Source organism: Ranitomeya variabilis, chromosome 2 (assembly GCF_051348905.1).
Source record: "Ranitomeya variabilis isolate aRanVar5 chromosome 2, aRanVar5.hap1, whole genome shotgun sequence".
NCBI lineage: Eukaryota > Metazoa > Chordata > Amphibia > Anura > Dendrobatidae > Ranitomeya > Ranitomeya variabilis.
This window is the reverse complement of record NC_135233.1, coordinates 283,244,559-283,257,603: the sequence shown is the minus strand read 5'-3', so window position 1 is coordinate 283,257,603 and position 13,045 is coordinate 283,244,559. Positions and strand designations below refer to the sequence as shown.

Below are 13,045 nucleotides of genomic sequence, written 5' to 3'. Positions count from 1 at the left end.
GTTCCCCATGTGTATGCGTCCATTTCGTCTCAGACCCCAAACCTATTCTGAGAGATTAGTTAGTTTCCTGTCAAATTTACCTGTTTGTGTGTGAAATAAGGACTTCACAGTGTCATCAGCATCCTGCTGGTCTGGTGTGAATGGTGCCCAATCTGCACAAGTCTATGAAATGTCAGTGCTCTAGAAGTGCAAATTCATACATGTGAACACGTATGATGGAACTGGACATCTGAATTAAGGGGGGAGATCGCTGCATAGCTCCCAGTGAAGTCAGGGCTACTTTTCTAAATCTGTGTCCAAGAACCTTTCCTAAGTGGTGACTGCTGGGAGAAAGACTTTGTCACTCCACTGTGCTACCACGTGAGAGGGAAGGAGTGGAAACTGGTAGTGTATATGGCAGCGGAGACATTAACACTACTAGAGTCCTTGAGATAACCCATCAGTGTTAGATTAAAGAGGATCTGATTCCTGGCTCTTCGGTGGGGTCTCCCCGCTCGTGCTAACCCTTCATGTACCCTTCATTGTATAGATAAGATTTCAGGCTGGTTCGTACTTGGATACATCGTACTTTTTGTAGCAGCTTTATATATTGCTGCTTTGCCCCATTCCCTAAATATGGCAATGGTAAGAATGTGTTACAATCAGGGCAGTGGAGTTGGTAAGCCAAACCTCTGACTCTCGACTCCGACCCCACAGGACTGGTCACTACTGAGCATGTACATAAAGCGCAGCACAGATTCATCTCATCTACGACTCCACAGTACTGGTCACTACTGACATGTACATAAAGAGCAGCACAGATTCATCTCATCTACGACTCCACAGCACTGGTCACTACTGAGCATGTACATAAAGTGCAGCACAGATTCATCTCATCTACGACTCCACAGCACTGGTCACTACTGACATGTACATAAAGAGCAGCACAGATTCATCTCATCTACGACTCCACAGTACTGGTCACTACTGACATGTACATAAAGAGCAGCACAGATTCATCTCAACTACGACTCCACAGCACTGGTCACTACTGAGCATGTACATAAAGTGCAGCACAGATTCATCTCATCTGTGACCCCACAGCACTGGTCACTACTGAGCATGTACATAAAGTGCAGCACAGATTCATCTCATCTACGACTCCACAGCACTGGTCACTACTGACATGTACATAAAGAGCAGCACAGATTCATCTCAACTAAAAGCCCAGATCCTTAGATCAGGAACAGAACAGACTTTTATAGGACATTTCATAACTTGCCCAAATTATTCTGAAAACATTTACAGCACATCTGGCATTGTACTACTGTATCCAATTTACTATATATTTCAGGAGTCGGAGTCTGTCCATTTTATACCGATTCCACCAAAATGGACACAGACTCCCCTGCCCTTGTTATAAGGACTAGCCATAGTAATATCTGAATTTATAGGGCTTCTTTAAACTGGAGGGAGTTCACTATGATTTCTACTCGCTCTGAAAACATGACCTGCATGTCTTCTGTTTTGCAGAACTGTTTGACAACTACATGCAGCAGGATGCCCACGAGTTCCTGAACTACCTTCTCAACACTATCGCCGACCTGCTGCAGGAAGAAAAGAAGCAGGAGAACCAGAACGGCAAGCTGCAGAATGGGAGCTTAGAGCTGCAGGAGCCAGATAAGCCCGACCTCACCTGGGTTCATGAGATCTTCCAGGGGACTTTAACCAATGAAACCAGATGTCTTAACTGTGAAACTGTGAGTTACGTCTACTAGACCAAGCACTTGGTCTAAAAACACAATAGGGTAATACCGCAAGAGAAATGAGCGAGTACCTGTAGTGCTCATCTAGGGTGGTAGTGTATGGCCGCAACTCTAATAAGAGCCTTAATATCCGTGGCTTCACCCCATAGATGGAGGGAAAATTCTTCCAGATGGCAAATCACTTTAGTGGAGAACATGAGTGTATATGTGTATATATGAGTGGGCTGCGCTTTCATAAATGAAGAATCCCCTATGGTATAAAATAAAGGCATTTGTTCACCCACGCGTTTTGGCGCTGTACTGGTGCCTTTTTCAATATCCTGAAAACGCGTGGGTGAACAAATGCCTTTATTTTACATCATCGGGGAGTCTTCATTTATGCAAGCGCAGTCCAGATAGCGTGACCTCTCCACTAAAGTGAATGCTCCTAATGCTCTCTGTGTAATCATGTAGTCATCTCTCATGGAGAGCAGCTCACTGATTGCTCATTTTCCCAGTAGACTCGCTAAATAAAGCAATGCAGGGCTCCCACTGAGATCAGTGGGTGTCTGTTAACTTTAATGACCACAATCTCTCACTCAAAGCAGGAGCCCCCCCCCCCCCCCCCGTCCCTGCAGCTCATTACTCTCATTCATAGATGATCGAACGAGGGGACAAGCCTGTGTTACTTCATAAGGAACCTGTCACATCTTCCAGAGCAGGGGCAGCTGAGCAGATGGGTATCTGGAATTGATTTATGTACACCCCAGCTCATTGAAGAGTCCGGTGGGCGGGGGGCATCATCTTTTCCTCTATGGTCCATACAGGTGTGGCTCTCAATCACTGCATGGGACCGATCACTAGACACACAAATCCAGAGTTGGCACCCTCTGAAATCCACAAAGTATCACTGTCTTTAGCTTCCCTGTGTTTGCACCATGCTGCCCTCAGATACTTGGGTTGTGCGGATATTGAGATGCCATCCTATGCAATCCAGCTTCATTAGGACTCAGTGTGAATAGTCTTTGTCCAGAATTTTCTGATTCCATTCAAATGGATGGCTCCTATCCTGAAACATTTTTATTTTTATGATCCTGAAAGAGATCCAAAAATGTAAATGGCTACTTGACAAGTCAACAGATCCTAAGATGTATAGCCATGCAGAGTATGTAAAATTATTGAGTAAATTGTAAAAAATGTCAGCGGTCAGTAATCGCATACAGATCTGGCCTAACCACTTCACTTTTGACAGAGAAGGATGAGTCCATTTCCGTGTAAATGCCCAATTCTTTTCTTCCCCGGCACCACAGGTATCTGACAGCACCTCTCTACCTGTTCACACATAGGGCAGTGTTCATATGTCTGGGGGATTTCTCAGAGACCACTGCTGGCACCTGTAGGTCTGTCTGATGAATGATAAATCCAATGCACCTGAAATGAAGAATTAGAAGCAAATTCTGCACCATTTTCCGCAGTGATTTTTATGGTACCAGTCTGTGTCGCCCCTCTTTCACGGTAGACAGGATGACGTGCAGTAAGACGGATGCAAAAAAAAAAGAGAGCCTAACATCTGCAGGAAAATGTAGTACTGCGCTAAACCTCCAGAAGTCATTCACCCCCTTTATATGATCAGCTATGACATTTATGATTACCCCTCTGAAGCGGGGAGGACTAAATGGCATTTTATTTTTGGTGCTTGCAGGTCACAGTAACCTGTAGTTACCATCTGTTCCAAATGGCAATATTAATCATCAAGCCTCCAAGAAATCCCAGGCTTGAGTCACTGTGTACATCTAGCAGTTTCTAAGGCACTTAGCAACTTCTCTGGCATTTTTACAAGACATCATTATTTGGCACAATAATTATCGTTAGAAGAGATCAGTGTTTTTTTTTTCTCATATAAAAAACCCTCTGCACGATTACTGTACTGGTATTTTGGTTAGCCGCAACTATTTACTGGCAAGAATGGAGTAAAGTAGCCCACCAAAAGAGGTAAAAGCCAAGTAATTTTATTAAACCAAATATATAGAAGGCACCAAAAAAACAATATTAAAAAGACCATATCATTGACAGAGTTAAAAACAAACAACAAAAAAAACAAAACAAGGAAACAGGTGCAGCAAAAAATCACGTGCAAACCCACAGCTACAGCATAGTAAAGCCAAGTAATAAGACATGTGAATACAACTAAAGTGACAGTGCTTCAAGTTTTATCCAGAAAAGTAAACCGTGAAACACATGCAACCATGTCAGCACAAGTGCCCAAACTATAATATCTTGTGTCATGACCGATAAACATGCTAATGCTGACATGGCAGCATAAGGATTACAAATAATAAATGTTCTTACCCATGGCAGTCCTGCAAGTCACACGTGCAGCCCCAACGCGCGTTTCGCCTGGGCTTCGTCAGGGGCTCTGTCCTAAAGATTTTGTATTTACTGGTCTTTCACGGTAATTTTTTCTCCTCTGTCATTTTTTTTGGCTCTCTAATATTTACCATTCCCATGCATGTCTATGTACCTTGCAATATACCAACTAATGTGGACTGGAGCTGTGAGATGGTGAGCACAGAAATCTGGTTCTTCCGCTACCAGCAGATAAAGATGGCCCAATAAGCTTCTAACACCCCTACCTGATCAGCTGCACTAGGGAGATGTAATGCTATGTAGTAGTCACTCAGATTATTGGCTGTCTATGTAATAGGTGATGCATAGTTGCTGCCTACTTTGGCTTAAAAACGTGTTCATTCCTTTTTCTTCCAGTAGATGCCTCTACAAATACTAAGTATAAGGATATATGTGAAGTAATATGCCCCCGTGTTCACCCTTATTAATTTAACACTCGTATAACTCTTGAAATTGAGATGCTGGTGACCTTCCATGTCATAAGGTTTACATGCTTTGTCTATCTGCTTATCAAGGTTAGTAGCAAAGATGAAGATTTCTTGGATCTCTCAGTGGATGTGGAACAAAATACTTCCATTACACACTGTTTAAGGTGAGCCATAGTCACAAGCCATAAAGATTGTAGTGGGGGTGCTGTGTTTGTCCCCTCATTTGCCTAATTTTATAAGGTTCAGTTTTGCATTATAAAACGTGCTTTTGGCTAACTTATATAGAATATCTGGACCTCTGAAAGGTTTTCACACCAACAGTACATTTTAATGAATAGATCTTGGAATACTAATAGCTTCTACAATTGGATGTCTTAGAAAAAAATGCTCCTGTGCTGAGATAATATTAGCACCTGCTGTGTACTGTGTAATGGCCGTGTCTGACTGTGCAGGGACATGGTCTGATTATAAGATTTTTTAAAGATTTATTTAAGAGTGTACAGATAGGGCAGCAGGGGATCACAGCTGATGCTTTCTGTGAGGTAAAACATGTTTAAGGACAGGCAGAGAAATGTTTTTTGAGCTTTTAGATTTAGCTTCCTCAGCTCTGCTGTATTGCTGACCCCGCCCACACCAGGCTCTGTATATACAATGTCCATAGACAGTGAGGTGCTTATCACAGGAGGGGGCGTGTCGGACTAGGGGCACTGCTGTGCCCCAGCAATGATAAACTCCTGGTGCTAAAACAATCATTGTAAGCAAACAAAATAGGAGGCTTGCTGAAATTTGCATTTTAATCCCTTCCTCATGCTGTCTTCAGATTACATAGCAAAAACCTGCTGACAGATTTCCTCTAGGAGCTGCTCTCCACTTCATGAATAAGGCGCCTGTTACAATTGGCGTGTGCCTCCGCAGGAGCTGTTGCTCAGATTGGGAACTAGACTAACTAACTTTTCTACTGTTAACTATGCTACATTTTTCATTAATTTGGTGACCGGGCTTTCCCTTGCCCCAACCCAACCTTGCCCATTTTGGCACAGCTTGCCAAAACTGGCATGAATATGCTAAAAGTCGTAACAGATTTTTTTAGTCTTTTTTTTATTTTTGGAAGATATCTCCCTTCTAGTGATGAGCGAATGTGCTCATATATCATGTTATCTGAGTTTCTTGGGTGTTTTTAGATATGTTCGAGTCCCTGCAGTTGCATGTATTGTGGCTGTTCGACAGCCTCAACAGATGCATGGATTGTCTCACAAACAGGCAATCCCCTCATCTGACTAACAGCCGCGAATCATGCAACCGCAGGCACTCGAGCATATTATTTGAGCACGCCCAGATACTCTGATAACACCCAAGCATGCTCAGATAACACTTTATCTGAGCATGTTCGCTTATCACTCCGCAACTAATATCCTCACTACTTTCTTAAAATTACAAAAAGCCATAAGCAATATGGACAAAATAATATATGCTCATATAATTTTGTTTTCACAAATTCTGTGCTGTGCTAACTGTGGAGTGTGGTACAGACTTTCTCCAGCTTTCCTTGTGTTCCCGCAGGGGGTTCAGTAATACAGAAACACTATGCAGTGAGTACAAATATTACTGTGAGCAGTGTCGGAGCAAACAGGAAGGACAGAAGAGGTGAGAACTTATTTATTTTACTATATTGATGATAACGGTACTGTTTATTGTGGTTTAAAACCTTACACAGAGGTGGTGAGTTCTCCTTCAATGGAAGTCTTCAAACAGAGGCTGGACCGACATCTGTCTGAGATGGTTTAGTGATTCCTGCAGTGAGCAGGGGCTTGGACACGATGACCCTGGAGGTCTCTTCCAACGCTCATTCTATGATTATTTCTTAATTTTGAGAGGTTTTGCTGCAATCTTTCTTTTTATGTAGCTCTGTCTTTTTGTTATAGCCAAGGGCTTCTAAGAGATATTCTAAAGGCACCGTACACACCAGACTAAAGCCAACCGAACCTGGCGATTTTGGCTGGCCATCTGATGGCATGGAGGCCTTTGACATCTGGTTGAAGACAGAGATAAAACTGTTTTAGTTCAGACTCTTCATCCTTTATCTCTCTAGCTAGATAAACCTTGTGATACATGCCTGGCACCGATTCTCTCCACGCTCCCACTAGAGAACATGTGAATGAAAACGTAACGCAAAACCGCCGCTAACCATGAACATAGTGCACAGCAATGTTAAAGCCACATTGTTGTGCACGTGTTCAGTCTTTTGTCACTTCTTTCAACCACTTCAGGGTTCGGAAACCATCAAGCGGTTAAAAGGAGTAACCTGCTCATTCTTCGCGAGTCTACGGTGGACAAACGACGGCAGAGCAACCATCAAAGTGGCACCCGGAGACAGGCCACTGGCTTTTCCTGAAGCAGCTTTGCCGAGAGAAACTTGGCAGCTGTATCAGCAAAACAAAGGCTTGATCTCACATAGCCTAAGAAAAAAATAGACTAATAAACAGCACAGGCTTCTTTTATTTTGCTTTTAAGTATTTATTATTTCCTTAAGTCCAGAAGGATTTGAGGTCACTCACACACAGCACTTCATTGTTGCTTATGTAAGCTATAATATTTCTTCAGGTAAGACTTCAAAGTGTCCAAATCTCTACATAGTGATAGGTAAAATATTGAGGAGATCATACCTGTGATAAAGTCTCCAAATCAGAGGAAAGAGTATGCCATGTTCTTGTCCAGGGATATCCTCAAGATTCAGAGTGGCCTGGAAGTCCAGCAGGCATGTCCACAAGACGGTAGGGAAAAATCTGGGATTTCCTTCAGTCCTCCAGGTATTGTGTAGGCACCTGTCACCGAAACGTCATCAGTGCAGGCGTGAGAAGCCCCAGAGAATCAGTTTTAAGGGTTTTTAATCTACCATTGGCATAATGTCAAAATAAAATGGCAAAAAAGCCTTGAACACAGTTCTTCCGTGGATAACTCCATGGTGTGCTAAGCTGTGCCCCTCATACACCTACCGTATATGTAGTTGTGCGGTTTGCACCAGGTTACTTTGCTTTTTATTATTCTGCATGGGGGGGACACACAAAAAAATGGGACAATGTGCTACCCTTTCTAATTATGACGGCTCATCCTCTATGTATCTGGCTTTTCAATCGTTCTTCTGAGACAGTTGCCATGCATCTTTATATGAAACGCTGCATTTCTCACATATTCTCCTCTCGGGGCAGACAGGCCATTTCTTGTGTCTCCAAACGCACAGCAGGCGGTCTATTACATTGCTGTGCTTGAGGACGATTCAATTTTTGTTTAATTTCCTTTCAAGTATAGTGTCTGTGACTTTCCCTTTTTTCCCCCCCCCGAAAACGATTATTGAGTAATCCGATGAAGTGCTTGCTAAGTGTGCTTCACATGTGTTGGCAGGATGAGAGTGAAGAAGTTGCCTATGATCTTAGCCCTGCACTTGAAAAGGTTTAAGTACATGGACCAGCTGCACCGATATACCAAACTTTCCTACCGCGTGGTCTTTCCACTAGAACTGCGGCTCTTCAACACTTCTGGGGATGCCACTAACCCTGACCGAATGTATGACCTCGTAGCGGTGGTGGTTCACTGTGGCAGGTGGGTAAATGTCAGGTTCTTCACGTGACTTGTAGTTTTCTATCACCAGATACCTGTGGGATATGTTATAGCATTCATCTTTTATGGTAAACCTAGATAGCAAGTAGTATTGGATAATTATTAAAGTCATGGCTTCATCTCTAGCAATCCTTGAAATAGCCTGGGCTAGTCTCTGTATTATTGGATGGCAAAGGCTGCCCAGTCCTTACTTCACTTTGTGAGCCTGTGAGGCTAATCTCTCGTGAGAGAATCAAAATGCAATTTTGGATGAAGACGAGGGATCTGCAACAAAGAGGCAGACGATGCAAGAATAAAGTCTTATAGAAGAAACTCCAGGATGGATCCCTCCTTTACAGCCCCCTACTAACAGCACAGTAATGCCATATTCCCAAATCGCCTTGTGCTAAATCGTCCTCTTCTCGCGATACTCGCCTTTTGGCTCCTTAAGAACAGAAAAAGAGTAGCAAAAAGACCACCGAATAAAAAAAAAAAAATGAATAAACAATCTTTATTAAATAATCTGATTACACATAATACAAGGAGACTATAGGTTAGAAATAAGACTTGGGAAGCAGAAAAAAAGGCATAGTCATAAATGAGGTGCTCAAGGATGCACAAAAATAGCACTGACAAGTGAATGATGTAGAGATAAGTGTAGTATATCTATATTCTGCCCAGATATAAAGTGCTAGAGAAAAGTGTCTGCTTACCCATCGTAGGTCCGGACCTTACACAGCCTTCCCACAACCCCGACGCGCGTTTCGTGTGCACGCTTTATCAAAAGGGGAGTGGTCACCATATGGCTCTTTCACACATCCGTTTTTCTCGTACAAATGTGATTCATGTTTTTTTTTTACAGATGACACTCGTACCGATAATATCTGTGGGATTGTTCATTCAGGTGTCTGATTTTGCTTTTATTCATACCTAAGCGATAAGCACAAAATCACGAAACCTAGTGCAATATTGATCCAAGGGTTGGATAAAACTCACCAATGCAAGTCTATGGATCCGTAAAAAAAAAAAAAAAAATCAGACTTCACTCCATCCTTTTACTGTCTGTTTGACAGGAGAAACTTGAGAAACCTCCATCAGATCATCCTAGAAAAATGTGATGAATCTCTGACCAAACGCTGGTTGTAAAAACTGACTCTGACCAAACTAATCAACCATTGAAAAGTGACTGGTGTGAATGAGCCCTTACTGATTCCAGCCTGGGCCCCAAAATCAGACTATACTTTCAGATTGCATGTGATGTAAATGTTAAATGGCAGCACAGGTAGCTAAGGATTGACCTGTGTAAGAGGTGAATTCTCACGAACATGAGCCTCTTGGGTAACAAGGGTTTCTTTTGTCATTAGGACGGAAAACATATATATATATATTTTATCAGTTTTTATGGCTCTTGAGATCGTTGCCTCCTGTCATGTACTAGGACCCCTCATTGTCTCACATGTTCGTCCTGTTACCATACAGTCACCAGCTTCCTTGTGTAAGGAGCGCATCTCTTTAATCCAAAAACCAAGAGAATAACATTTTACAATTTCCATTTTTAACACAGTGGCCCAAACCGTGGACACTACATCACCATCGTAAAGAGTCATGGATTCTGGCTGCTGTTTGACGATGACATTGTAGAGGTTTGTTGCTTTTTGTCCTGCTTTTTCGTAACAGTTTTTTGGGGGTGGGTGTGTGGGGGAGTAAATTTTATTCATTGAAAACAAGAAAAAGGCGTAACTTGTCATTTATACTAAGTTTCTAAATCTGTGTACAGTCTCATGGAAATGCTGTGGTCATGCTGCAGAACCACTGTGTGTTGGGTGGACAGCCAAGGGCTTATTTCATTGTAAAAATAGACATTGGAGCCACAGCTATGGACGCCAGAATGTAGCAGAAGACAAAGGTTGGTTAGGACGATACATGGATGATAAGATGTGGGGACAGAGAAATGCCAAACACTAAGCTATATAAGAATTGCTGGTAGGGGCAGTAGAATCCTGGGCTTTATATTGAGAACGTGGGGTGCTCTCACCGATCCCCGTAATTTCAGACGGATCTCTGCTTTGTCAGTTGGGGTCCTGCATCTCATCAATATCAGCCCGATCAGCATCACATGTAGCCATCATCGGGCATTAAATTGCCAGCACTTATGACGGATATATACAGAGCATTAATTGGCTGTGTATCTTCATGCTATATACTTATTATTTAATTATTATGCATTGCATATAAAGCGCTATCTTTTTCCGCAGCGCTTTACATGCATCATCATCGCTGTCCCCATTGGGACTCCCAGTCTAGATGCATCATTATCACTGTCCCTATTGGGACTCCCAATCTAGATGCATCATCATCACTGTCCCCATTGGGACTACCAATCTAGATTCCCTATCAGTATGTCTTTGGAGTGTGAGGGTATGTGCACACGTTGCGGATTTTGCTGCGGATCCGCAGCGATTTCCATGAGTTTATAGTACCAGGTAAACCTATGGAAAAGAAAATCCGCAGTGCACATGCTGCGGAAAAAAATGCTGGGAAACGCTGCGTTGTTTATTCCGCAGCATGTTCATTCTTTGTGCGGATTCCGCAGCGGTTTACACCTGCTCCATAATGGGAATCCGCAGGTGGAATACGCACAAAAACAGATAAAATCTGTTGTAAATGCGCAGGTAAAACGCAGTGCTTTTTACCTGCGGATTTCTCAAAACAGGTGCGGAAAAATCCGCAGAGGTTCCATCTACGTGTGCACATACCCTGAAAGGAACCCGGAGGAAACCCACATAAACACGGGGAGAACATACAAACTCCTTCCAGATGTTGTCCTTGGTGGGATTTGAACCCAGGACCCCAGTGCTGCAAGGCTGCAGTGCTAACCACTGAGCCACCTCTGATTTTGTTTCTATGCACATTTTGGGGATGATGCAGGTATATGATATTACATAAAGATTTTCATTTTATTAAACCTCATCTAAAATTTTAATGCATGGTTTTCGTTCTTTTGCCAACAGAAAATTGACGCCCAAGCCATCGAAGAGTTCTACGGTTTAACATCAGACATTTCCAAAAACTCAGAGTCAGGATATATCCTGTTCTACCAATCAAGAGACTGAACCCCAGGATTGGGTTAATGAAAATTCCTATTCATGAAGGACTACCTGTTGGACAGTGGATGAGGGGTTAATGTCCTATTTGGAGATAAGGGGAGGCGTCCATAACGGCTGCCACCAATATCCGTTTTCAGTTCCTGGATGATTTCGTGTTTGGTTCTTATTGCGACCAGCCGTACAAAGCAGATCTCCTCCACTTTAGTCTGTCCTCTCATACCCAGGTGTAGGGGTTTCCATTACCCAAAAGTCTAAACTTTCCAAAGTCTCTGTGGGATGAAGAAACATTGCATACTGAAGAGCTGACTGGTGTCCATTGAGTGTAATGAGTCTGCCAGACCCAAGCTAAGAAGATAGCACTTTGTAAGACAGAGGACAGCCGTGGTTTGGTGCTCAGTTCATTCACAATCAAAAATATTAACATTGAGAAATGTGCTATTCATCCGAAGGAATCACTGTTTCATATCACGCCACGTCCCTGCACCATCTTTGGTGATTCCTACCTTCCATACGTTTTGCTGTAACACTCCTTGTAGCGAGTGTTAAGAAGCTGCTGTACTGCACACTAAATAATGGGATCACTTGTTATTTTTGTTATTTAATTTTTTCTTTCATTTTTTTTTTTTTTTTCGGAAATTTTAGCACCTTTTTTAAAAATTGTTCAAATTGTCCTCTGAAAATACTACTGCAGAGATTGACATAGACTGACAAGAGTGCAAAACAGTTAAAGGGTTTCTGCCTGCAATCATGAACTCCTTTTCAGGATTTTTCAGGATCAAGTCACAGGGAGATTTTCCCGATATTGTCAGTCATGCTCCTGTCATTCGGTCCTGAAAAACGTTTACTGCTGGATTCCAGAGTCCTTGCTCTCTAGGCTTTTTGCAATTGCTGTCCAAAAACCTCAGTTATAACGAGACAGGTGATGAAGGTTTATAGTGTAAAATCCTCTAAATAAAGTAACCCATTTATCCTTACTGGGAGTGGGGTGTAATCTGTGTGCCCATTCACCCTCTTTGCTATACCTCAGAGCTGTTGCCACTTCATGGTGAGAAGGTTTATATTGATCATACAGGTGATTTTTATGCAGTAGATTTCCGCTATCCCTTTAAAAAAAATTTAAAGTTTGCCCAAGCAGAGGGATTGTTGAGAAATAAAGGCTTGTTGCCACTCCGCTCTCTTAGGGTGATTGCACTTTGCTGCGTATGTTCGAAGCTTACCCCCAACTGCGATGCCCAACAGCTGCACCATTTGGTTTCAGAATCGTGCTGACATTGGGCATCACAGCGACCGCCATTTTTGGCACATGAAACAAGACGTAGGAATTGCCATAATCCTTATCGATTCAGCACAGCCGTTCTGGTGGTCTCTACCAAGACCAGAAGTGATCACATCCCATCCATTAGTGACCTGTCCGCAGAGGCCACCGATGGGCCGAGAACACTGGCGTTCTGTAGCTGGAATGGCTGGGGCTTGGAGTAGTAAGTAATATTTAGTCTTTATTTTAGAATGATCCTTTCATTTTGGCAATTATTTTAAAAGTCCTGGAAAACTCTGTTAAAAATATGTATAGGTTAGCAATTTTTTAAAAGTATTTATGGCTGAGGTAGAAGGCTCGCTAAACACCTCATTAGCTAAACTGGAGACCAACATGGCAACCTTTTAATTTTTCGCATTCTTAAAATGGATATATGAAAGGCAATCTGGCACTATGGTTTTGCTAGCTAATCTGAGAGCAGCATGATGTAGGGACAGAGACTCTGATGCCAGCAGTATGTCACTTAGGGCT

At 42.5% G+C, this 13,045-nt stretch overlaps 1 protein-coding gene across 1 annotated transcript in view; it reads left to right on the top strand.

Annotated features, from left to right (window-relative positions):
- Positions 1 to 12,233, top strand: part of LOC143805563 (ubiquitin carboxyl-terminal hydrolase 12-like) — a 53,398-nt gene extending 41,165 nt beyond the window's left edge. The window contains exons 4-9 of the mRNA XM_077285056.1: positions 1,513 to 1,739; positions 4,646 to 4,722; positions 6,119 to 6,202; positions 7,958 to 8,155; positions 9,717 to 9,795; positions 11,164 to 12,233. Coding sequence (XP_077141171.1) covers positions 1,513 to 1,739; positions 4,646 to 4,722; positions 6,119 to 6,202; positions 7,958 to 8,155; positions 9,717 to 9,795; positions 11,164 to 11,265 — 767 coding nt within the window. The 3' untranslated portion in view covers positions 11,266 to 12,233. The remainder of the gene's footprint in view (positions 1 to 1,512; positions 1,740 to 4,645; positions 4,723 to 6,118; positions 6,203 to 7,957; positions 8,156 to 9,716; positions 9,796 to 11,163) is intronic.
- The last annotated feature ends 812 nt before the right edge of the window (positions 12,234 to 13,045 follow it).